Source organism: Caloenas nicobarica, chromosome 18, assembly GCF_036013445.1.
Source record: "Caloenas nicobarica isolate bCalNic1 chromosome 18, bCalNic1.hap1, whole genome shotgun sequence".
NCBI classification, from domain to species: domain Eukaryota; kingdom Metazoa; phylum Chordata; class Aves; order Columbiformes; family Columbidae; genus Caloenas; species Caloenas nicobarica.
In genome coordinates, this window is record NC_088262.1 from 11,632,255 (window position 1) to 11,655,021 (window position 22,767).

Here is a 22,767-nt window from a genome sequence, read left to right on the forward strand (position 1 = left end):
CCTATGTAGCAGAAATAACAGCATACTTTATGATATCTTGCTTAGCATGAATTCATGGACAGGCTTATAACAACATGTCTTGGAGAATGCACCACTTCTTTGCAGTTTCAAGTGCACAGATGGGCACATGTGCATGAGTACACGTATACTCTTTTTCATACATCAGAAGTGACCTCACATCTCTCTCTGAGAGTCCAACCCAGCAGTTCAGCTGGACCCCACCCTCCTATTGCTGTGATGAAATCTTTGTCTTTAGGCCAGTCATCTTGCCATGTCTGTGACTCTCAGGTACCAATATTATCACATTGAAGTACCCAGATTACTCCTCTCCTTTCACAATTTTACCAAAACAAATGCCAAACGCATTTAGTAATACTTATTTCCCTCTTAGGGACCTCCTTAATGTTTTGTTCTTACGAATATCTTATAAGCTTCACACTGTCACATGGGGAAGATAAATGTTGCCATCCTCATTGTACAGCAGGGGTATCTGCAGTGCAGACATACCAAGCAATCCACCCTGGGTCATACAGTGAGTCGGTGGGAAAGCCAGCAATAGAATCCATAAGTCCTGCATCCAAGTTCTCTAAGTGCCTTAACTAGTCCAGATTCCCGCCTTAACACCCTTGTCAAATTATTTATAGGAGATGTATTCATATAGTCAGTAAGACATCAAAATTTTCTAATTATATCTAGTCATGTCAAATGACAATTATGCCCTTAGTTCAGTTTGCCAGACAATGCTTTGCCAAAGAAGGTTTGCCAAAAATTTTTTGACCGAAGAAAGAGTAGGCATCTGTAGCATCTGCGACTAGATAGTATAAAACGTCCCTGCGACAAATCTGCCCTGTCTCCACGGAACGCTTCAAGGTAAGTGTATGAAGCCTGCAGGCTCGCAGTAAGGGGATGGTGCCCTGTTGTTCCACAACATTCCTGCTGCCACCAGTGCTCATTTCCAGGAGGGCACTCGATTTCTCTGCTCAGGTTTTAAATCTGCTTTCAAGGCACCTGCACATTTTCACTCTGGATTTCTGTGCAGCAGCAAGTAGGGAGTTGCCATTTCTGTTTTACAGTACTGACCAGCTGCCAGCCTGCAAGCCACCCATCGGGTGTCACAGGAGGTAAGAATCTGATTTATTAGTTCTTCTAGGGCAGAGAAAGATGCTTTTGGGTGGGATTTCTGTACAGTTGAGTGAATGGTTCACCCTATATTTTCAAACCCAATGTGGTCATTGTAGAAAGTGGTGGGGTTCCCAAAGCTGGTAAGGTTTTCAAGTGAATCACAGACTAATAGAACAGCCCAGGTTGGAAGCCACCATGAAAAATCACCTGGTCTAGTCTTTAGTGGCTATGTAAGAAGTCTCTGATCAGTGATGGCAGACCAGAAAATCCCCATGGGAACATTCTTCACCGGCTTAACCTACCTAACACGGAGTGAGGCATGCTGGCTTCTCAACTTTGCTGCCACAGCAGTATAACTGGACCAAAGTGAGCACAACAGGAAAAAGTGCAAAATTCAACATCTTGTCTCAGAGCATGTGAATTAATGTGCCATTTTGTCTGAAATTTGCCAAGAAATCACTAAAGAAGTAAGAATAGAAAGAGTTGTAAGACAAGCAGCCAAGCTCTGCTTCTCCTCTTTGTAAAATGCAACACTGTGGTTTGTTCCCCTTACTGTTTTGCCTGTTCTCTGCCTATCAAAAAATGGAAGCTGCAGTGCTCCTCCTCTGTAAGCCACCACCTATTCCTCCAGAGAAAAATAAAGAATTATCATGTTACTTTCTTGTTTTAGTACAAAATAACACAATATTGAAGACTGTGTAAATATTAGGTACATATCTCTATACAGGATAGAAATAAAAAAAAGTTTTCCTAAGCTGCTCACTGTTCTTTTTTGGGGAAAAAAATGTAAAAAAAGTAATTTTTCAGATAAATAAATACTGGCTTTAAAATTCCTTGGTTTTTTTAAATTCCTGAGTTGAGCTTTGAATCTCTGTGTTTGACTTGTTATCCTCTAAAATTATACTGATTTTAAAAAGCAAAATAAAATAATAGAAATAGAGTGATGCCAGTGTGTTTTGGAACAGCAGTACTCTTAATGGCATTGTAGCCATTTAGGCCTGGATTCCAGAACTCACTAAAATTAGCAAATAATTGTGTCATTAATACAATGATACAAATGTTTTAGAGACTGAAACTGAGCTCAAGTTTTTTGTATGCAACTCAAGACAGTGGTGAATGAGCCTTCTGAGATTTCTGAATTAGTATCACTTGGGAAGAAACTGCATTGTAATGATTTCAAGTGAGTTTTAAAAGAGTGCCTAAGCAGCTGAAAGGAATTTCGAGGTTCCTAACTGATGTTGCCATCCTATGTACAGTGCATAAATACTTGACTACTGAGCGACTATAGATTATTTCAAATGTGATTTCAGTAAAGTGGACCCTAAGCCTAACAATCTACCAAAATATAATTTTCACATTTCCCATAAATGTTGAATTACACCAATGCAAAAATATACAATTACTTAAAAAAAATTCTATGAATCATATTAATATAGTATCTTTATTTTCCTGCCTTTTCTTCTACTAACAAGAGCTTACTTTTTGACGTAATTGAGCAACATATCTGCTCTTCACAGTGTTCTCTGCTGACGAGCCCCTCCATAAACAGCAGCCATGTCATCAGACTCTGAGATGGCCATCTTTGGGGAGGCTGCTCCTTACCTCCGAAAGTCAGAAAAGGAGAGAATCGAGGCCCAGAACAAGCCTTTCGATGCCAAGACATCCGTCTTTGTGGTGCATCCCAAGGAATCCTTTGTGAAAGGGACAATCCAGAGTAGAGAATCAGGAAAGGTCACCGTCAAGACTGAACGTGGAGAGGTGGGTGAAATGCAGGGTTTACAAGCAGCATTTAATTCCCACTCTGACATCCGAGCTGACACGGATGTACCTTTCTTTCCTCTGACAGACCCTGACTGTGAAGGAAGATCAAATCTTCTCCATGAACCCTCCCAAGTATGATAAAATCGAGGACATGGCCATGATGACCCACCTCCACGAACCCGCTGTGCTGTACAACCTCAAAGAGCGTTATGCAGCCTGGATGATCTACGTAAGTACCAGCAGCAGTCTTCCTTTGGGGAGCTGGGAGGAACTGCTCTGCCAGGCTAAGGGGAAGGCAACGTGCTGTCTCCCTTCCTCGCAGACCTACTCGGGTCTCTTCTGCGTCACCGTCAACCCCTACAAGTGGCTGCCGGTGTACAACCCGGAGGTGGTGTTGGCCTACCGAGGCAAGAAGCGCCAGGAGGCCCCTCCACACATCTTCTCCATCTCTGACAACGCCTATCAGTTCATGCTGACTGGTGAGTGGCTCCATCTGTCTTAGAAGGACAGTACCATGAATTTCTCAGAAGGGATACTCTGTCCCAGTAATAGGGGTAGACTTTCTCAAAGCTTTCATGGTTCTGATGTATACGTGTTATTGTGTGTTTTACTATATTCACACTGTCATTTCTGGTCTTTTAAATGAAAGATATTCCTGCATTCAGTGAGGTTTTGTGGAGGTTTGTTTGTCTGGATGGTTTGTTAAGTCAGGCTGGCAGCATGGAGTTGAAAACATTAAACTTACCTGACTACGTTTTATTCTTTCTGTGTTGTTCATTGAGTTTTAAGTACTGTTTTTCTGCTGCTTTCACAGATCGCGAGAACCAGTCGATCCTGATCACGTATGTACACTCCCTGCTGGGTCCCTGCGGGGCTGCCCAGTGCCGGGGGATCTCCTGCCTGACCACATGCTCTCTGCTTCTCTCTTTGCTTTGACAGCGGAGAATCCGGTGCAGGGAAGACTGTGAACACAAAGCGTGTCATCCAGTACTTTGCAACAATTGCAGCCAGTGGGGAGAAGAAGAAGGAAGAGCCCGGCAAAATGCAGGTAAATTAATAGATACTGGCTTGAATCAAAGCTTTTCTCTGTTCCTGACATGATTTTTTGAAAGGATAACCAGCAATATCTCTCATCCTGCAGGGAACGCTTGAGGATCAAATCATCAGCGCCAACCCACTGCTGGAGGCCTTTGGAAATGCCAAGACCGTGAGGAACGACAACTCCTCACGCTTTGTAAGTTGTTTAACGAAGTGATTCTTGAAAAATAGTAAGCAGGAGTGTATGGCCGTCATTTTTTTCTGTTATTCAGCTATCATCTTTTCAAGAGTAAGAATGAATTTTCTTATAATGATTTTACCAATTATCCTAACAGTAATTCTCCAGCTTTCAAAAACACAGAGGCTATGAAAAAAATTAATTCTGCTTTGCATGGAGATGCAAATTACAATAACAGATGGCACGCTTTTTCTCTCATAATGTATTGCAATGTTAAACAATATTTTTGTTTGGTTTTACTTATATTTCTATTCATTTGCTAAAAGACAAACAGAAAGCTAGGAAGAAAGGGAAGGAGGTTAGGAAAGATGGGATAGAGAGTGAGAGAGACCAAGAAAAAAGAATAAGGAAAAAAAAGGAGAGAGAGAGAAAGAAAGAGAGAAAGAAAAACAAAGAAAGAGAGAGAGAAAGAAAGAGAGGAGAGACAGAAAGAAGTAAAGAAAGAAGGAAGGAAAGAAGGAAAGAAGGAAAGAAGGAAAGAAAGAAGGAAAGAAAGAAAGACAGAAAGGAAGAAAGGAAGAAAGAGAAAAAGAAAGAAAGAAGGAAAGAAAGAAGTAAAGAAGTAGAGAAGTAGAGAAGGAGAGAAGGAGAGAAGGAGAGAAAGAGAGAAAGAGAGAGAGAAAGAGAGAGAGAAAGAAAGAGAGAAAGAGAGAAAGAAAGAGAGAGAGAAAGAGAGAGAGAAAGAGAGAAAGAGAGAGAGAAAGAGAGAAAGAGAGAAAGAGAGAAAGAAAGAGAGAAAGAAAGAGAGAAAGAAAGAAAGAAAGAAAGAAAGAAAGAAAGAAAGAAAGAAAGAAAGAAAAAGAAAAGAAGGAAAGAAAGGAAGGAGGGAAGGAAGTAAGAGGGAAGGAAGGAAGGAAGGAAGGAAGGAAGGAAGGAAGGAAGGAAGGAAGGAATCTGCCCATTCCTTCTCATTTGTATATTCAGCACATGTAAAATAATACCGCTGTGCTACTGTTGATTATTTTCATGGTCAATTGTGGCGATATGACTGATTCTTAAGAAAATGTCTCTAAGAAGAAATCTCATGCCCTGTGGAGTAAATGGCAAAACTCTTCATTTCAGATACATATATTTCATGATGTAAATATTAATAGACTTTTATTCCTTTAAAGGGCAAATTCATCAGAATTCACTTCGGTGCCACAGGAAAACTAGCTTCTGCCGATATTGAAACGTGTAAGACACTTTCCTGAACTGTTCACAATGTATCCATTCGCCCATCTATCCATACAATGCCTATTCACCCTACCATTTATCCTACCTCCCTGTTTTTCTTCCCATCTTTTCACTACTTTCTTTTTTGCTATTTCTTCTTGTTTCTAATTAACTTTTCCTCCAGATCTGCTGGAGAAGTCCAGAGTCACTTTCCAGCTCAAAGCAGAAAGAAGCTACCACATATTTTATCAGATCATGTCCAACAAGAAGCCAGAGCTGATAGGTAAAAAGAATTACTGACTTGGAGGAAGATTGCTGAATATCAGATCACACTATTACTTGCTTGACTAAACTAAACTATCCTGGATGTCCCCTCTTCTTATATTCAGACATGCTTCTTATTACCACCAACCCATATGACTACCAGTTTGTGAGTCAAGGTGAAATCACTGTTGCTAGCATTAATGATCAAGAGGAGCTGATGGCTACAGATGTAAGTATAATAAGAATTTTAAAAGTTGTGCCTATTGTCATGTCTCCCAGATAAGGCTTTTATTTTGTTTTTCCTATTGCAGAGTGCCATTGACATCCTGGGCTTCAGTGCTGATGAAAAAACAGCCATCTACAAGCTGACAGGGGCCGTCATGCACTATGGGAATCTGAAGTTCAAGCAGAAACAAAGAGAGGAGCAGGCAGAGCCCGATGGCACAGAAGGTATTAGCAAAGTCTGTGGTTGACCTGTTAGAAATAGAAGTAGTGATAATAACTCAGTATTTGGAAGATGGAGAAAGAGAACAGTGGAAATTTATTTTAGAAGTATTTAGGTACGCTAGTATTTACGTATGAAACTGCCATCCAAAGTATACCTTTTTTTTCAATTGCTACCTAATCTTTATTTGAAGTATAAATTGTGTATGTGTCCATAATTCTCTCCTGGGCTACCGCAGTTCTGGGCAGCACAGCCTACTCAGTGTGTTTACATTAAAGACTCGTAAGAAGAGGAAGATTTTTCAGAAAATATATTTCTGGTTGATTTTTTAAAGAAAATGGAGACATTAAATTCAGTATTAGAACTTGTCCTTCATAAATCACATGTTGAATAGGAATTTTGCTGCAGTAAAACGGAATTTTCCTTCAATTTCTTTCTTCTTTGGAGACTCAAACCCATAACTGTCACTCCATAACAGTATTATTTGAACATCAGTCTAAGTGAAGCATAGGTACACTATACTAGGGAAGAACTAATGTAGATTTCTACTTCTTGCCAGACTACTTAATCACTTAGCTGTTATATGATGCATACATGGTTTAAAATGACTAAGCTCTCTCTATACTTCTTCCAAAGAATGCTCTCAGATGGCCAGCTTCAGGACTGAACATTTAGGTTTTGATCCTGGATGAATTAATATTCTTGTCTTTCTGCTATGACTATAATGATGTCTTCAGAAAGGAGTGCTTCTTAATTGTTACCTTTAATTTTGGAATGGATTCTCCTTTAGGGTTAGAGCTGCTGCTAAAGAAAAGAGGTAGTGCAAGTACCTGAGTCTATATTTTGGATTACACTCAGGTGGCCAGCCTGAAAACACTTTGGTATTTTGGAGCCTGTCCTATGGATACCAATTAGCTGTGGACTGAAGTGATGAACTTCAGCTTTCAGGATGAATTTTTAATAAATATATTTTTTTCCTAGATGCTTCTGTGTATATTATTAGAGACACAAATAACATTTAGGTGTACTGCCCTAAAAAGCTTTCAAACCAAGGATGATTTTGTTTTAATGACTATTGTGCTTTCTCTGAGATCCAGTAAGCAGAATTTTATCACAAGGACATTCAATATTGCAGTTGCTTTAGGAAGGGTTCATCACTCAAGATGTTGCATGTCTTGTTAGTCCTAATTTTTCTGTCACTGTTCTTCTACTTAGTTGCTGACAAGGCTGCCTACCTGATGGGTCTGAACTCAGCAGACCTGCTCAAGGCCCTCTGCTACCCCCGAGTCAAGGTTGGGAATGAATATGTGACGAAGGGTCAAACTGTGCAGCAGGTAAGAACCAGGTGATGACTGGGAACATCTGGCTTGTATCACTGTTTACTCTGGATATTGTTTTTCTTCTGCTCCATTCTTCTTTGTTTTAGGTGAACAATTCTGTAGGTGCTCTGGCAAAGGCTGTCTATGAGAAGATGTTTCTGTGGATGGTTGTTCGCATCAACCAACAGCTGGATACAAAGCAACCCAGACAGTACTTCATTGGTGTCCTGGACATTGCTGGCTTTGAGATTTTTGATGTAAGGATTCCAGGTTTGAGGACAGCTTTTACAGGAGGAGATTACTATATCAGAAGACTTCCAAGTAATATCCTTCTGAAGGTTTAACATGCTAGTCATTTGCAATTTTCTGGAAAAAAAATAGTTTTGTTTTGTAGCACAGAGCAAAATTCTCAGAAGCTTCATCAGTACAAGAACAGAGCTATGTTGTTTGTATGGAAGTAGCAAATTTAATTTTATATGTTGTTGTATTTTAATTTTTGGAGCTTAATGTTCATTAAAATAATCCAACACAATTACAGAATGTTATATAAGAGCTTCTAGAGCAGAACAAGGATTTGGTGACCCATTGACAAACACAGATTAAAGATGTGTAAATTGTTCAAAGAACCAAGGAATGAATAGATAAGTGCTTAATCAGAGTTATCAAGTATTTAAAAATTGGAGACCAGGGCATACACTCATCTTTTTTTGAATAAAAAAATGCCAAAATACTTTGTGAATTTTAGGAGATTCTCTAAGTTTATCTGCTCTGGAGAAGTTTCTGTTTCATTATGTAGGTACTTCTTTAGGGAGCTGCACATAGGTCCTGCTATGGTGCAGTCCTGATAACACAGTTGTGTATTAATAAGGATGATTTCTAAAGTGTTGAGAATGATTAAGAAATGTGCATGTTGATGATGGATGGGTGTTGCTTTTTTTTCCACTGGGAAGTTCAACAGCCTGGAGCAGCTGTGCATCAACTTCACCAATGAGAAACTGCAACAGTTCTTCAACCACCACATGTTTGTGCTGGAGCAGGAGGAGTACAAGAAGGAAGGAATCGAATGGACATTCATTGACTTTGGGATGGACCTGGCTGCTTGCATTGAGCTCATTGAGAAGGTAAATTTTTAATTTAAAATGTCTTGTACTTTCAGGAACTCATTATTTTAAATCGAAAATAGTTAAATGCTATTCAAAAAAAAAGGTGTCTTCCATGGTTAACTTCATGCATTCTGTTTCAGTTGTTCAAATATCTCTTGGTCTGTACTATTCCTTATTACACATAAGGGATATTATGATGTCCACAGATAACTATGAAACTCATTCCTTACACACCTTCTCTCTGTGGAAGGTATCTCCACTTGCCTGAATAAAGCATTTTTTTTTTTAGACACAGAGCAGCTCCTAAAGTAAAATAAAAATATTTTCTTAAGATTCCAGAATAAAGTTAACTGGACAATACGTTTTTTTTCTAGGTGGTTCACAGCAAAGTAAGTACAGGGCAATACAGTCAGTGACTGACCTCGGAGTGAAAGAAACTGAAAGAGATTTCTTGTAGCTCTATACAACTTAGGGAGTTGATTAAAAGTGCAAAACCTGAAGTAAATATACAATTGACAGATCTGTGAAAGATATTTTTAAATATCATCTTTCTGCTTCTGATTTTTTGAGATGGTTTTTAGCATAAAAGACATTCCTAAGTCACTGAGCTAAAGTGTGAGCCTAACAGGTGAATCTTTTAAGCTCACTTTTCAGAAATATGTTTTCCTTATGGCAAGGTTATTGGTTTGTTTGTCTGCTTCCTGGTTTTTACTACATTCCCTCTCAGACCAAGTCATGAACATATTATTCTACAGGCATTATCTCTTCTTTATTGTACTATCTTCCAGCCAATGGGCATCTTCTCCATCCTGGAAGAGGAGTGCATGTTCCCCAAGGCAACTGACACCTCTTTCAAGAACAAACTCTACGACCAACATCTGGGCAAATCCAGTAACTTCCAGAAGCCCAAACCTGCCAAAGGCAAGGCTGAGGCTCACTTCTCCCTGGTGCACTACGCTGGCACGGTGGACTACAACATCACCGGCTGGCTGGAGAAGAACAAGGATCCTCTGAATGAAACTGTCATTGGGTTGTACCAGAAATCATCTGTGAAGACACTGGCTTTACTTTTTGCCTCCTACGGTGGAGCAGAAGCAGGTCACTTTTCTAACATTCTTTTTTTGTTCCCCAACATCTATGATTTGTAATATGCAACGAAAAAGATAACTCCTTTTGTTTTTAAAGAGGCTAGTGGTGGTGGCGCTGGTGGTGGAAAAAAGGGTGGCAAGAAGAAGGGTTCTTCTTTCCAGACTGTCTCAGCTCTTTTCCGGGTAAAGTATGAATTTCATTATCTGTAAAGTGACATGAGCATAGTTTCAAATGTGAGCTACCTATATTCCTGTTCTTCTCATGACCTTGGTTTTATTATGAAACAGTGTGTAGAAGTTATTCACTGCCATTTCCTAGTAATTATCTGTTCACATTTGGGATTTATTTCCAGAAGACTTCAGCTGATCCCCTTAATTGCTTTTAAAACTTCACTTGCATTCTTTGTGAAAAAAGTTTTACAGAATCTGAGATATAATATAAATATTAATCCTACAGAGGCTTGTGCTAAAATATTTATACAATATTACTATATTTCCTCCAGACTAAGGTGTAGAATATTAAACTTTCTTTTAATGAGAATACTTCAGTGTATAAAAGGTTTGATCAAATATAAATTTTGAATTTGAAAACTTCTTCCTCCTAAGATTCATTTTATTAGTTCCTTGGCATATAGATACAGAGTACACAGAAGTTAATGTTTTAATCTAAGCTGCTATGCATGATCCCACAGGAGAACTTAAACAAGCTGATGACCAATCTACGGAGCACTCACCCGCATTTTGTCCGTTGTATCATCCCCAATGAAACAAAAACACCTGGTAAGATGCTCAAGCAGAAAAAGTATTTCCTCTGATAAAGCCATTCCCCTCTGCACAGCAAACCGTGGTATTCATTTATGCTCTGAATTGGTAGGTGCCATGGAGCACGAACTGGTACTTCACCAGCTTCGCTGTAACGGCGTGCTGGAAGGCATCAGAATTTGCAGGAAAGGTTTCCCCAGCAGAGTCCTCTATGCTGACTTCAAACAGAGGTAAGAGCACTGCAGTTCTCTGCGTCATTAAAAGCAATGTTTGTTCATTCTTATAGGTTAATTCAGGCTAGACTCTTGTCAACAACAGCTGGCGGTGTTGAGTAGTTTGAGCATGTTGGCTGGGGAAAAATAATCTCATCCCACTCTTTCTCTTTTCACAGATACAAGGTGCTTAATGCCAGCGCCATCCCAGAAGGACAGTTCATCGATAGCAAGAAGGCTTCTGAGAAGCTTCTTGGATCCATCGATGTGGACCACACCCAGTACAAATTTGGCCACACCAAGGTACAAACCCCCCTTGTCTCACCCCGTGTGCCTGTGCTTTGCTCTAGCTGACAATGATGTGCTGCAACATGCCCTTTCTCAAGGTGTTCTTCAAAGCTGGGCTGCTGGGACTCCTGGAGGAGATGAGGGATGAGAAGCTGGCACAGCTCATCACCCGCACACAGGCCAGGTGCAGGGGCTTCCTGATGAGAGTGGAGTACCAGAGAATGGTGGAGAGAAGGTACATCTTCAGTTAATGTCATTGTACTTGTGGGAAAGTGTTTAACACTTGTCATACTCAAAATATTCAATATATATTTTAATTATGCTTCAGGGAGTCCATCTTTTGCATCCAGTACAACGTTCGTGCCTTCATGAATGTCAAACACTGGCCTTGGATGAAGTTGTTCTTCAAGATCAAGCCCTTGCTGAAGAGCGCAGAATCTGAGAAGGAGATGGCCAACATGAAACAAGAGTTTGAGAAAACCAAGGAAGAGCTTGCAAAGTCTGAGGCAAAGAGGAAGGAGCTAGAGGAGAAAATGGTGAAACTGCTGCAGGAGAAAAATGACCTGCAGCTCCAAGTGCAGGCTGTGAGTAACATTATTTTACTATTTGTTGTTGTTGTTGTTGTTTTGTTTTGTTGTTTTGGGTTTTTTTTGTTTTGTTTTGTTTTTTAATCCAGGAAATGAGTAAATAAGATGTAACTCTTCTTTCATACTACAGAATTCTCAAATTGCACACTAAACTGCCTTACAAAATACTTTAACCTGAATTCCCTGTAACTACACGTAAAATTCTGGCCACATTCTTTCTCCTCTCAGTCTCACTGTTGCAAAGTGGAGTTTAAGCTAAAGAATGACTTTGCAGTCTAAATGCCTATATGTACATGTTTCCATGTGAGTTCATGACATGAATTTTTTGGAGGCGGGACAGTGATTCAATTGACCAATTTTTCTGCCTTAATTCACTTGTCAAAATGAAGATCCTAGTGCCATTTCTTATGGCATATCTGACCTGAGCTCCTGTAGCTACTGCTCACAGAATGAACAGATACCCATTACAGCCTATGACACAAGTGCCAGCCTTGCACTTTTGCCTCGAATACTATTTGGCATCTCAGAAACTTAGGCAACATTTAGGCAAATATTCTTGAGTTGAAGTGTCAATTTCATGGAAAGATGAATCTTGTTCTAGTGTCCCTGACGGTATTTGGTGGGAATAAATATACTAATGGTAGTTTCAAATACTTTATCAGTGGTGGAATTATTTACATTTCTCAATACTTCCATATAAAGCAGAAAAGGAAAACATCAATTAAATCCAAGAAACCCACCGACATATCAGAAATAAAAAAGATGAAATGTAATGGAGCTATCCACAGCATCTGACGACAAAAAAAGTCAGAAAACCCCAAAATTTATTAAAAACTTATTCTAAACTCATACTTTGTAATGTAATTGCGCAGTAATCTTTTCCCAAAAAGTAATCTAAAAAGCCTCACTCACGCACACCTGTTCCTTCAGTATTAAATGAGGTTTCCTGTATTTTCGAACCAGGAAGCAGATGCTTTGGCTGATGCTGAGGAAAGATGTGACCAGCTCATCAAAACCAAAATCCAGCTGGAAGCCAAAGTAAAGGAGGTGACTGAGAGGGCTGAGGATGAGGAAGAAATTAATGCTGAGCTGACAGCCAAGAAGAGGAAACTGGAGGATGAATGTTCAGAGCTGAAGAAGGATATTGATGACCTTGAACTAACATTAGCCAAGGTTGAGAAGGAAAAACATGCCACAGAAAATAAGGTATACACATGGGGGGGTCACGTGAAGGGCAAAGACATCACTGGTTTTCAGAGTAAAAGCCTGCTACAGTAAGACATGTCGACTTTGGAAAGTTTTGAGATGAGCCTTGTCAGAGCATCCAAAGGATAAATGAAACACCTGGCAAAACACCGAAAAGTGAAAATGTCACTGTACCAGTGAACATGTTTTAAAAAAAATGTTGACACTTGCTCATATTTGTAGGTGAAAAACCTCACAGAGGAGATGGCGGCCCTGGACGAGACCATTGCCAAGCTGACAAAAGAGAAGAAAGCTCTCCAAGAGGCCCATCAGCAGACACTGGATGACCTGCAGGCAGAAGAGGACAAAGTCAATACGCTGACCAAAGCCAAGACCAAGCTGGAACAGCAAGTAGATGATGTAAGCACAAATGTATAGAGGGAGATCAGGGCTGTTACACAGTCAGCCACTACCAGCTCAGCACTGATGCTCTTCTCTTTAGCTGGAAGGGTCCCTGGAGCAAGAGAAGAAACTGCGCATGGACCTTGAGAGAGCTAAGAGGAAACTCGAGGGAGACCTGAAGCTGGCCCAAGACAGCATAATGGACTTGGAAAATGATAAGCAGCAGCTGGATGAGAAACTGAAGAAGTAAGTATGGCTGTGGGGCACCTGAGTGCTGGGCTTGTCGCACTTGTCTTTTTTCTTTGAGCTCTAATGTGGTTTGCTTTGCCCAAAGGAAAGACTTTGAAATCAGCCAGATCCAGAGCAAAATCGAGGATGAGCAAGCCCTGGGCATGCAACTACAGAAGAAGATCAAGGAGCTTCAGGCAAGTCTCTGTTCCTTCCCCTCTCTCTCCCAGTCTCAGGTCAGGTAGGAGGAGGCCCAGGTGTGAAGGCTCCCTAATGTTCCACAGGCCCGTATTGAGGAACTGGAGGAGGAAATTGAGGCCGAGCGAACCTCTCGGGCAAAAGCCGAGAAGCATCGGGCTGACCTCTCCAGGGAGCTAGAGGAGATCAGCGAGCGCCTGGAAGAAGCAGGAGGGGCTACGGCAGCTCAGATTGAGATGAACAAGAAGCGCGAGGCAGAATTTCAGAAGATGCGTCGTGACCTGGAAGAGGCCACACTGCAGCACGAAGCCACGGCGGCCGCCCTGCGCAAGAAGCACGCGGACAGCACAGCTGAGCTTGGGGAGCAGATCGACAACCTGCAGCGAGTGAAGCAGAAGCTGGAGAAGGAGAAGAGTGAGCTGAAGATGGAGATTGATGACTTGGCCAGTAACATGGAGTCTGTCTCCAAAGCCAAGGTATTGAATATTATACTGAGCAAAAACTTTTAAAAAATGATAAAATATTTTTATTTTTAAAATGTGGTCAGGTTGCAATATGATTGTCTCTGTATGGAACTGTATTTCTAACCTTGTAATCCCAATGAGCAGCATATAGCTTGCAACTCTGTTCATGTTTTTCTTTTGAGAATAATGATGTTCAGAATAAGGAGTCCAGATACTAATCTTCTTTCATTCTCTTTGATTTCCACAGGCAAATCTGGAGAAGATGTGCCGCACACTGGAAGACCAGCTAAGTGAGATTAAGACAAGGGAAGAGGAGCATCAGCGCATGATCAATGACCTCAATGCTCAAAGAGCTCGTCTGCAGACAGAGTCAGGTGAGAGAATCTCCTCTCTGCTGTGGAATGGGACAGTATCCTAAAACAGTTTGTTTGTTTCACAAATGACAATGAAAATATTTCCTTCATGTGTGTTTTCCTAGGTGAATATTCACGCCAGGTGGAGGAGAAAGATGCTCTGATTTCTCAGCTGTCAAGAGGCAAGCAGGCATTCACTCAACAGATTGAGGAACTCAAGAGGCACTTAGAGGAAGAGATAAAGGTGATGACTTTTCCTACATTGCCTAGTGGGAACTGGGTTTGTTTTGCATAAGCTATACTGGGAGAAGATTTTTGTTTCTGCAAGAAGTGTGACTAGTGGATTTTGTCATCCAGACTTACATCTCTCCTTCACTGAAAACACCTATACCCTCACAGCAGTGGTTTTTTGCAGTGTTAAATTAATTCATTGAAAGAGATTTCCCAGAATATTACCGTTCTTTCTCCCCATCTCACTCTCTACCCAGGCCAAGAACGCCCTGGCCCATGCCCTGCAGTCTGCTCGCCACGACTGTGACTTGCTCCGGGAACAATATGAGGAGGAGCAGGAAGCCAAGGGGGAGCTGCAGCGTGCGCTGTCCAAGGCCAACAGCGAAGTGGCCCAGTGGAGAACCAAATATGAGACTGACGCTATTCAGCGCACGGAGGAGCTGGAGGAGGCCAAGTACGTGGGGAAAGTGGGAAAGACAAAAAGGGGTAGACTAACAAGAGAAATTTGAAGAAAAAGCTGTGATATTGTCAGAAATGGTTAAAGCTGTGCCTTAAGGTAACATAAGGGCTGAGGAAAAGCATATTCTCCAAAGTGTGGGGTTTAGAAAATGTAGACGAAAATATGCCCCTGAATCCCTGAATCAGAAATGGGAAAACAATGACTGGCTGGTAGGGGACTTGCACTGTCTGTACATAGGATAGTTACTCAATGAAGTGGTAAAATGTCCTGTTATGCCCATCATCCACACACCACAGTCTCCTCTTTGCTATCGAACCATGAGCTGTGCTTACCACCTCCCAGGAAGAAGCTGGCACAGCGCCTGCAAGAGGCAGAGGAACATGTTGAAGCTGTGAATGCCAAATGTGCCTCCCTGGAAAAGACAAAGCAGAGGCTGCAGAATGAAGTGGAGGACCTGATGATTGACGTGGAGCGATCAAATGCTGCCTGCGCAGCTCTGGATAAGAAGCAGAAGAACTTTGACAAGGTCTTTTGGGCTCCAGATGTGGGCTTCCTGGGCAGAGCAGCCCCTCCTGATGGCCACATCCAAACTCACACCTGGTTTCTCTTCAGATCCTGGCAGAATGGAAACAGAAGTACGAGGAGACGCAGGCTGAGCTGGAAGCCTCCCAGAAGGAGTCTCGCTCTCTCAGCACAGAGCTCTTTAAGATGAAGAATGCGTATGAGGAGTCCTTGGACCACCTGGAAACGCTGAAGCGGGAGAACAAGAACTTGCAGCGTAAGTGCCTGGCCCTCTGCTCCTGGCAGGGCTTTCTCCCTGTCCAGTGCTCCACACCGCTCCACATGGGTCTGTGCCCGCAGGTGGGCAAGGATGTCTGTCACCTTGGTGTGACAGGGCCCTTCCCGTTGTGCTCTGTGCCTGACCGTGCCATTGGTCTTGGTTCCCACAGAGGAGATTTCTGACCTCACGGAGCAGATTGCAGAGGGAGGAAAGGCGATTCATGAGCTGGAGAAAGTCAAGAAGCAGATTGAGCAGGAGAAATCTGAAATCCAGGCTGCTCTGGAGGAAGCTGAGGTACAGGCCCATAGTCACTGGTGTCCACACTAAAAATATAAGCAATGGGGACACATGGCTAAAAAATTCTTGATCCTCTTCTGTTCTGGCTGGAGGGTGCAGTCAGCTGAGATTTCGTGAAATATACTGTAATTGCTTGGAAAGGAAACAGCTTTATCGATGTTACAAATGCTTGTGTCCACTTGCCCAGGCCTCCCTGGAACATGAAGAGGGGAAGATCCTGCGCCTCCAGCTTGAGCTCAACCAGGTGAAGTCGGAGATTGACAGGAAGATAGCAGAGAAAGATGAGGAGATTGACCAGATGAAGAGAAACCACCTCAGAATTGTGGAGTCCATGCAGAGCACCCTGGACGCTGAGATCAGGAGCAGGAATGAAGCTCTGCGGCTGAAGAAGAAGATGGAGGGAGACCTGAATGAAATGGAGATCCAGCTGAGCCATGCCAACCGCGTGGCTGCAGAGGCACAAAAGAACCTGAGAAACACACAGGGCGTGCTCAAGGTATATTAAGCTAAGGATATACATATATGTGTCCAGCTTGTCTAATGTCATATAATCATTGAATCATAGTATGGTTTGGTTAAAGATAACCTAGTCCAACCCCTCTGCTGTGGGCAAGGACATCTTTTAGTAGATCAGACTGCCCAAGGCTCCAGGAACCTAACCCTTAACATTTCCAGTGATGGGGCATCCACAGTGTCCTCTGTCTGAATACCAGGGAGGAGCAATCAGCATCTCCCTCTTTACTTTCCCTGCTCAGGTTGCCCCTCAGTGTCCTTCTCTCCAAACTAGACAAATGCTGTGTCCTCAGCCGCTCCTCAGAGGACATGCCTTCCAGCCCATTCAGTAGCTTTGTTGCCCTCCTCTAGATGCATTCTAATACCTTAACGTTCTTTTTAAATTGTGGGACCTGGATTCATTACAAATTCATTCACCTGCACTCATTACTTGAGGCCACAGAAAAGCTTAATAAAACAGGAATTCAGCTCCAACTGTGCCTTAGCTTTCCTGATGCTACCACTACACATCTGGGAAGCATCTCTATATTCTTCCCAGGATACATCTCTGGTGCCACAGCCTATGCATTTCCTTCTTATACTTTGGTTTGACCAGGAGGTCCTTACTCAACCATGTTATTCTCCTGCTTTTGTTGCCTAATTGCTTACATACGGGAATTGAGAGCTCATGCACTCAATGTTCTTACAGAAAAATGTTCTTACAGAGCTGCCAACTCTTTTCTGACCCTTTATCCCCAAGGGCAGTTTCCCAGGGGGTCACACCCAGTAATTTCTTAAATAACTGAAAGTCCACTCTCCTAATATTCAGGGTCTTGACCTTACACTTCATCTGGCCCATGTCCCTCAAGATTGTGAATACAACTGTGACATTATCACTGCCCAGGCTGTTATCAGCCTTGATATCTCTAGTTAGTTTGTCTGTGTTGGTCAGGTGAATCCCACCAGCTCCTAACAGACCAAGCTTCTGAAAGGTAGATCCATGATCACAGAAGCCAAAACCTTGAATATGGCACAGGCTAGACACCCAGGCATTCAACTGTTCAATTTTTCTCCTCCTTTCTGAACTCCTTCCTCTGATTAGGAGGATAGAGAAGAACACCAGATCCTTTTGACATTGCTCTGAGGGACATAGTCTCTATTGATGGTTATAAGTTGCCTTGTTGCAATATCATTAAAACCTACATGGAATACTAGAAGTGGTTGATAATCTGAAAGGTTCACCAGACTTGGCAGCCCCTCAGTAATATCACGAATGAGAGATCCCTCTAGGAAGCAAACTTCTCTAGGGAAATTGTCTGGGGAGTGAATGAGTATTTTGGTGTGTCTCAGTGAGGAATCTCCAATTACTAATACCTTATGTGCTTTTCTGGTTGCACTGATTCTAATGCAAGTGAGTAGATGGATCAACTATATATGACTGACTTTTCATTGATAATGTCAGTCATATGCTCTTCATTTTTCCACCCCAGAGCATCGTGTCTGTTATGTAAGGGTATTTCAGAGGATGGCTAAAGGTTCTTTATTCTGCCCCAAGGAGAGGCAATGGTTCAGTTTCCTCCGTTTTGTAAGTTACTTGTGTCGATCAGCTGGAGTTGGAATTCAGGCCTACCCTCCCGTTGCACAGCCTTAAATTTGCACAAGGCTGTCTCTCAGACTGGGACAGTGCACAATACCATGTATCGGTCTCTTGCTCTTAGATACGTATATGCTGTGCATATACTGATATAATAACCCGGTATATAAATATATATCATATCTATAAATATAAATATTATACTCACATAAAAATTATTGATGTGGTAATTGCCATTGTGCAATAGTGCTATGCTGCCTTATAATTTTTCTTTCCTCTCTTAAAGGATACCCAGATACACTTGGATGATGCTCTCAGGACACAGGAAGACCTGAAGGAGCAGGTGGCCATGGTGGAGCGCAGAGCAAACCTGTTGCAGGCTGAAATTGAGGAGTTACGGGCAGCTCTGGAGCAGACAGAGCGGTCGAGGAAACTGGCTGAGCAGGAACTGATGGATGCAAGTGAGAGAGTTCAGCTTCTCCACACTCAGGTTAGAATCATGAGATGCAAAATCTCAAGAGGCTGATTTTATTCCATTTCCAGATTTTTCATCTGTGAAAATTCTTATCTCCTGTAACACAAAGCTTAGACTGAATCAGACTTATTATTTTTGTACAAAGAAATGGATTATAGTTAAATGAGCAGGATGGCATTAACAGCAGGAATTGCTTCTTAAAATTTTAAGAATTCTCTAATATCTAGCTGTGTATGACCTGACAAGATCCATCATTTGAAAGAGGATGCTAATATTAGATATATAGATGATAACTTTAAACAGTATATCTCTAAAATAGGTCTTCTTTTCAGAACTAACTAGACAGTATTTTTGTTGTTACACAGAACACCAGCTTAATCAACACCAAGAAGAAGCTGGAAACAGACATTGCCCAAATTCAGAGTGAAATGGAGGATACGATCCAGGAAGCCCGCAATGCTGAAGAGAAGGCCAAGAAGGCCATCACAGATGTGAGTTGGGGGCTCCTTTAATTGCTGATGCTGGATGTATTCTCCTTCAAACTGTGTCCAGCCCCCAAATGGACTTGACTCTTTGGTCTCATCAGGCAGCCATGATGGCAGAAGAGCTGAAGAAGGAGCAGGACACCAGTGCCCACCTGGAGAGGATGAAGAAGAACCTGGACCAGACAGTGAAGGACCTGCAGCTCCGTCTGGACGAGGCTGAGCAGTTGGCCCTGAAGGGAGGCAAGAAGCAAATCCAGAAGCTGGAGGCCAGGGTGCGTAGGGCTGCTATTTGTACATGAGTGAACATGTCACATAAGCAGCCATCAGGGAAGCTCCAAAGATGGGTTTGTCCTTGCAGGTGCGGGAGCTGGAAGGGGAGGTTGATGCTGAGCAGAAGCGCAGCGCTGAAGCCGTGAAGGGTGTGCGCAAGTACGAGAGGAGGGTGAAGGAGCTGACCTACCAGGTAAGGCAGGAAGTCTCCTTGGACTGACAGAGTCTTCTCACTGGAAGCCAAATTTTGCACACGCTATTCCCAAGGGGAATTGTTAACTTTGTGTGATGGGAAACCAATAATTCATTCTCTCTCATTTTTGTCATCTGCCTTAGGCTGAGGAAGACCGTAAGAATGTTCTCAGGCTTCAGGATCTGGTGGACAAACTGCAAATGAAGGTGAAATCCTACAAGAGACAAGCTGAGGAGGCTGTAAGTATTGCTTGGAGGATGGGCAAGTGCCACCTTCTATCAGGGCAGCTCACTCATTGAGATGAGTATGAACACCAGGAAAGGAGCATGAAAGAAAGATCCAAGACACAACAATCCTGGCCACGCCATTTTACTACCTTGTCATGAGGCCTTGCTGAGTTCTGGGCACCTTATGATCAGAGATTAGGTAGGGGAAATTCTGCATCCTGTTTTATACAGAAGGTCAGATTAAACAAACCCAGGGGCCACATCCACTGACTGAGAAATTCATGCATCTCTGCTGCTGATCAACAGCAGAAGGCTTCAGGGTCTTTCTCAACCTAATAAAGCACACTGATAGTTGGGCAGCTAATAGTGGCAGAATAAAGACACAAATGACACACCCAAATGATGAATTAGCTCCTCAGGAATGACACAGTACTGGTGAAGCTTGTCCCAGTAGGGTCCTGAGTAAGGGAGGATGAGGAGGTCTGTGTGAGGCTTATGTGTAAGCAGTGGTGGGTGGGGGATGGAGCTCTGGGCCTTCCCCTTGAGAAGTCCCAGAGACATACAAGGCTGAGCTGCAGCAGGACTGAAAGCCCTGCCCTGGGCTCCTCACCACCGACTCCCTCCCCCACACAGGAGGAACTGTCCAATGTCAACCTCTCCAAGTTCCGCAAGATCCAACATGAGCTGGAGGAAGCCGAGGAGCGGGCTGACATTGCAGAGTCGCAGGTCAACAAGCTCCGAGTGAAGAGCCGGGAGTTTCATGGCAAGAAGATAGGAGAGGAAGAGTGAGGGTGTTATAAAGCAAAAAAGTGACCCGAGAGATGCACAAAATGTGAAGCTCTTGGTCACTTTCTTCTGTAATTAGTCTTTGGAATCCTGTCATTGTGTAGAGAATAAAGACCATAAATTCCTTTGCATACAGAGCAGAAGTGCTTTTGAATGTTACAGTTCAATTCTGCAGTTACCTATGCTTGGGGCATTTTCAAATGAAACATTTTATTTCACTTGAACCCTTGAATCGCAGTAGAGCCTTAATTATCCTATCCACAATATTTTTCCACTGTTACTATTGCATTACTGGGTAGGCTATAATACTATTTTAGTTCCCATATTGGCAAGTGTAGAGGGTCAGGACAAAGGCAAGATGAGTACCTTGCCTGTCCTGACACAGCAAAAATGTTTATGCCTTGGGAAGTCATCTTTCTAAATGAGTGCAGTACACAAAGGCTCTTTTTGCTGCTCCCATTCTCACTTTGGCAGGTTGTATTTAGAGGCATGTTGCCTCATAAAAAAAAAAAAATCTGGAGCCCCAAATGCATCTGGATGTCTCTGAGTCCTCATGGAGAAACTTATGAAAGGACAGAGATGTTATTTCCTTTGAACAGGCAAGTGAAGGCCATGAACTCTAGAGACTGGCTTTTTATTCAGCAAAATTAAAGACCAGGCAGATCTTTTTTTAGGGAAGAATTTATTAACAATGAGTTATAAAGCAAAACAAATAATGTATCTGTATAAGAAGACATTGCAGTTCCTTACTTTGTCTGATAGACAAAGGAGTCAATATTGAGACAGAATGCTTCTGTTGTAAATGAAATGAAGATTCATGGAGAGATTGGTAGATATAAATGTGAACAAGAGGACTCACTATGGGATAAACCCCAACCAATGTAAACATGTAGTGCCACCAGAACAAGCTAGGAACTGCTGCAGTACTGTATAGTGTTTTCCGGTGCTGGAAAATTAATATAAGACCATAATAAGCTTTTGTGTCAAGGAATAAGGTGGAGTTATGTATAAATACAAGAAGCTAAACGAATGAGTTTTGATGAAGTAAGATAACACTTCAAGTGGAAATAATTCTGGTAACATTACAGCTTTAAAGAAATCACAAAATCTAGCACGTTAGAGAGGAAAAAACCACAGATGATAACACAAAACTGTGTCCTACCTGTCTGACTCTTGAGGCAATGGATGAGTTGGAATGTAGATATCAATGGCATCCTGGCTGACTGGAGAAGTAAAAAGCCACCTACATAATGTGTGCTGGTCTGAAGTCTTAAACAAATGACAGCCTGGTTCCTGCAAGGCAAGAAGCAGTACTTAAAATATGGAACAGCCATTCTGGCAGAACTGGCCACTGGTGCATCGTGTAACTGCTAAGGGCAGATTCTACATGCAGATGTCAGCAATGGTAAAGGAGACCTGGCTCTCTTTCACTACAGGGACACTTATGGCTCCCTCAATGTTCCTGGCTAGCACTCCATCACTACATTTCCGGGGGCTACTTCAAGGAGCTGTGAAGTTGCTGGGGAAGGGAGCTGGAGTTGTTGGAGGTGAGGAGGGGAGGAGACAGCAGGAAGGAAGCCTTTTGCGCAGACCACAGCAGTCAGGGTGTTTGCAGCAACAGCATTCAGGATTAGGAGGTCCTCCTTCTCCCAGGCACGGTGAGGTTTACACCCAAGGAATCCTCCCATGTTATGACTAAATATGGAAGTAGTTTGCTAGACAGCAGCTAAATATATTCAAGGAACAGATGACGCCCTGTGTTGACTCCTGTGTCACTGTAAGTGATGCTCTTGAGGGACAGCATCTTTACATGTGAAGCTGTAAAAGCTGCATCAATGCCAGCAATATCTGGGCACCAAAGAAGAGAAACTGCCCCTCACTCCTCTCCCTTCCCACACTATGGTCCCATGAAATGGCTAGGATTCTTTCTTTCCAGACAACACCTTTGTTGCCACACCTTGAAAGACAGCAAAGGATTTTGCCTGTTCTAAAGCATATCTTTCTTTCAACAAACAATACCAAACACAAAACTTGAATTCCAAAGTCAGTGTTTTGTAATTGTGGCTCAGAAAAAGCATGGAGAAATATTTCTAGCTCCATCGGTACCGTTTTAAAGCTGCTGACTGACCACAACAACTTTGTAGACCATATTTGGATGCCTAAAACCTCTGTACCCTTTGGACAATATTACAATGACCATCCAAAATGAACAATCTAGCTTGACTGTGGAGGAACCATAGAATCATCAAATACATTCTGTTGGA

At 42.3% G+C, this 22,767-nt stretch overlaps 1 protein-coding gene across 1 annotated transcript; it reads left to right on the forward strand.

Annotated features, from left to right (window-relative positions):
* The first annotated feature begins 1,000 nt into the window (after window positions 1–1,000).
* LOC135995935 (myosin heavy chain, skeletal muscle, adult-like) lies at window positions 1,001–20,577 on the forward strand. The gene is made up of 39 exons (XM_065647575.1): window positions 1,001–1,121; window positions 2,640–2,880; window positions 2,969–3,112; window positions 3,206–3,362; window positions 3,698–3,725; window positions 3,823–3,931; window positions 4,025–4,117; window positions 5,272–5,335; window positions 5,499–5,597; window positions 5,704–5,807; window positions 5,890–6,028; window positions 7,239–7,357; window positions 7,450–7,599; window positions 8,293–8,463; window positions 9,234–9,543; window positions 9,631–9,716; window positions 10,226–10,313; window positions 10,408–10,525; window positions 10,687–10,810; window positions 10,894–11,030; window positions 11,124–11,379; window positions 12,346–12,588; window positions 12,811–12,987; window positions 13,070–13,215; window positions 13,304–13,394; window positions 13,482–13,871; window positions 14,107–14,233; window positions 14,338–14,456; window positions 14,701–14,897; window positions 15,246–15,429; window positions 15,516–15,681; window positions 15,854–15,978; window positions 16,169–16,477; window positions 18,354–18,557; window positions 18,908–19,033; window positions 19,129–19,299; window positions 19,386–19,490; window positions 19,634–19,729; window positions 20,351–20,577. The coding sequence occupies exons 2-39, from the start codon at window positions 2,677–2,679 to the stop codon at window positions 20,504–20,506; spliced, it is 5,832 nt and encodes a 1,943-aa protein (XP_065503647.1). The 5' UTR covers window positions 1,001–1,121; window positions 2,640–2,676; the 3' UTR covers window positions 20,507–20,577.
* Window positions 20,578–22,767: the final 2,190 nt, after the last annotated feature.

Coding starts and splice junctions, on each gene's coding strand:
- LOC135995935 (XM_065647575.1), top strand. CDS start 2,677: ATGTCATCAGACTCTGAGATGGCCATCTTTGGGGAGGCTGCTCCTTAC. Junction 10,526..10,686: donor TATGCTGACTTCAAACAGAG/GTAAGAGCACTG, acceptor CTCTTTTCACAG/ATACAAGGTGCTTAATGCCA. Junction 12,988..13,069: donor TGGAACAGCAAGTAGATGAT/GTAAGCACAAAT, acceptor TCTTCTCTTTAG/CTGGAAGGGTCCCTGGAGCA.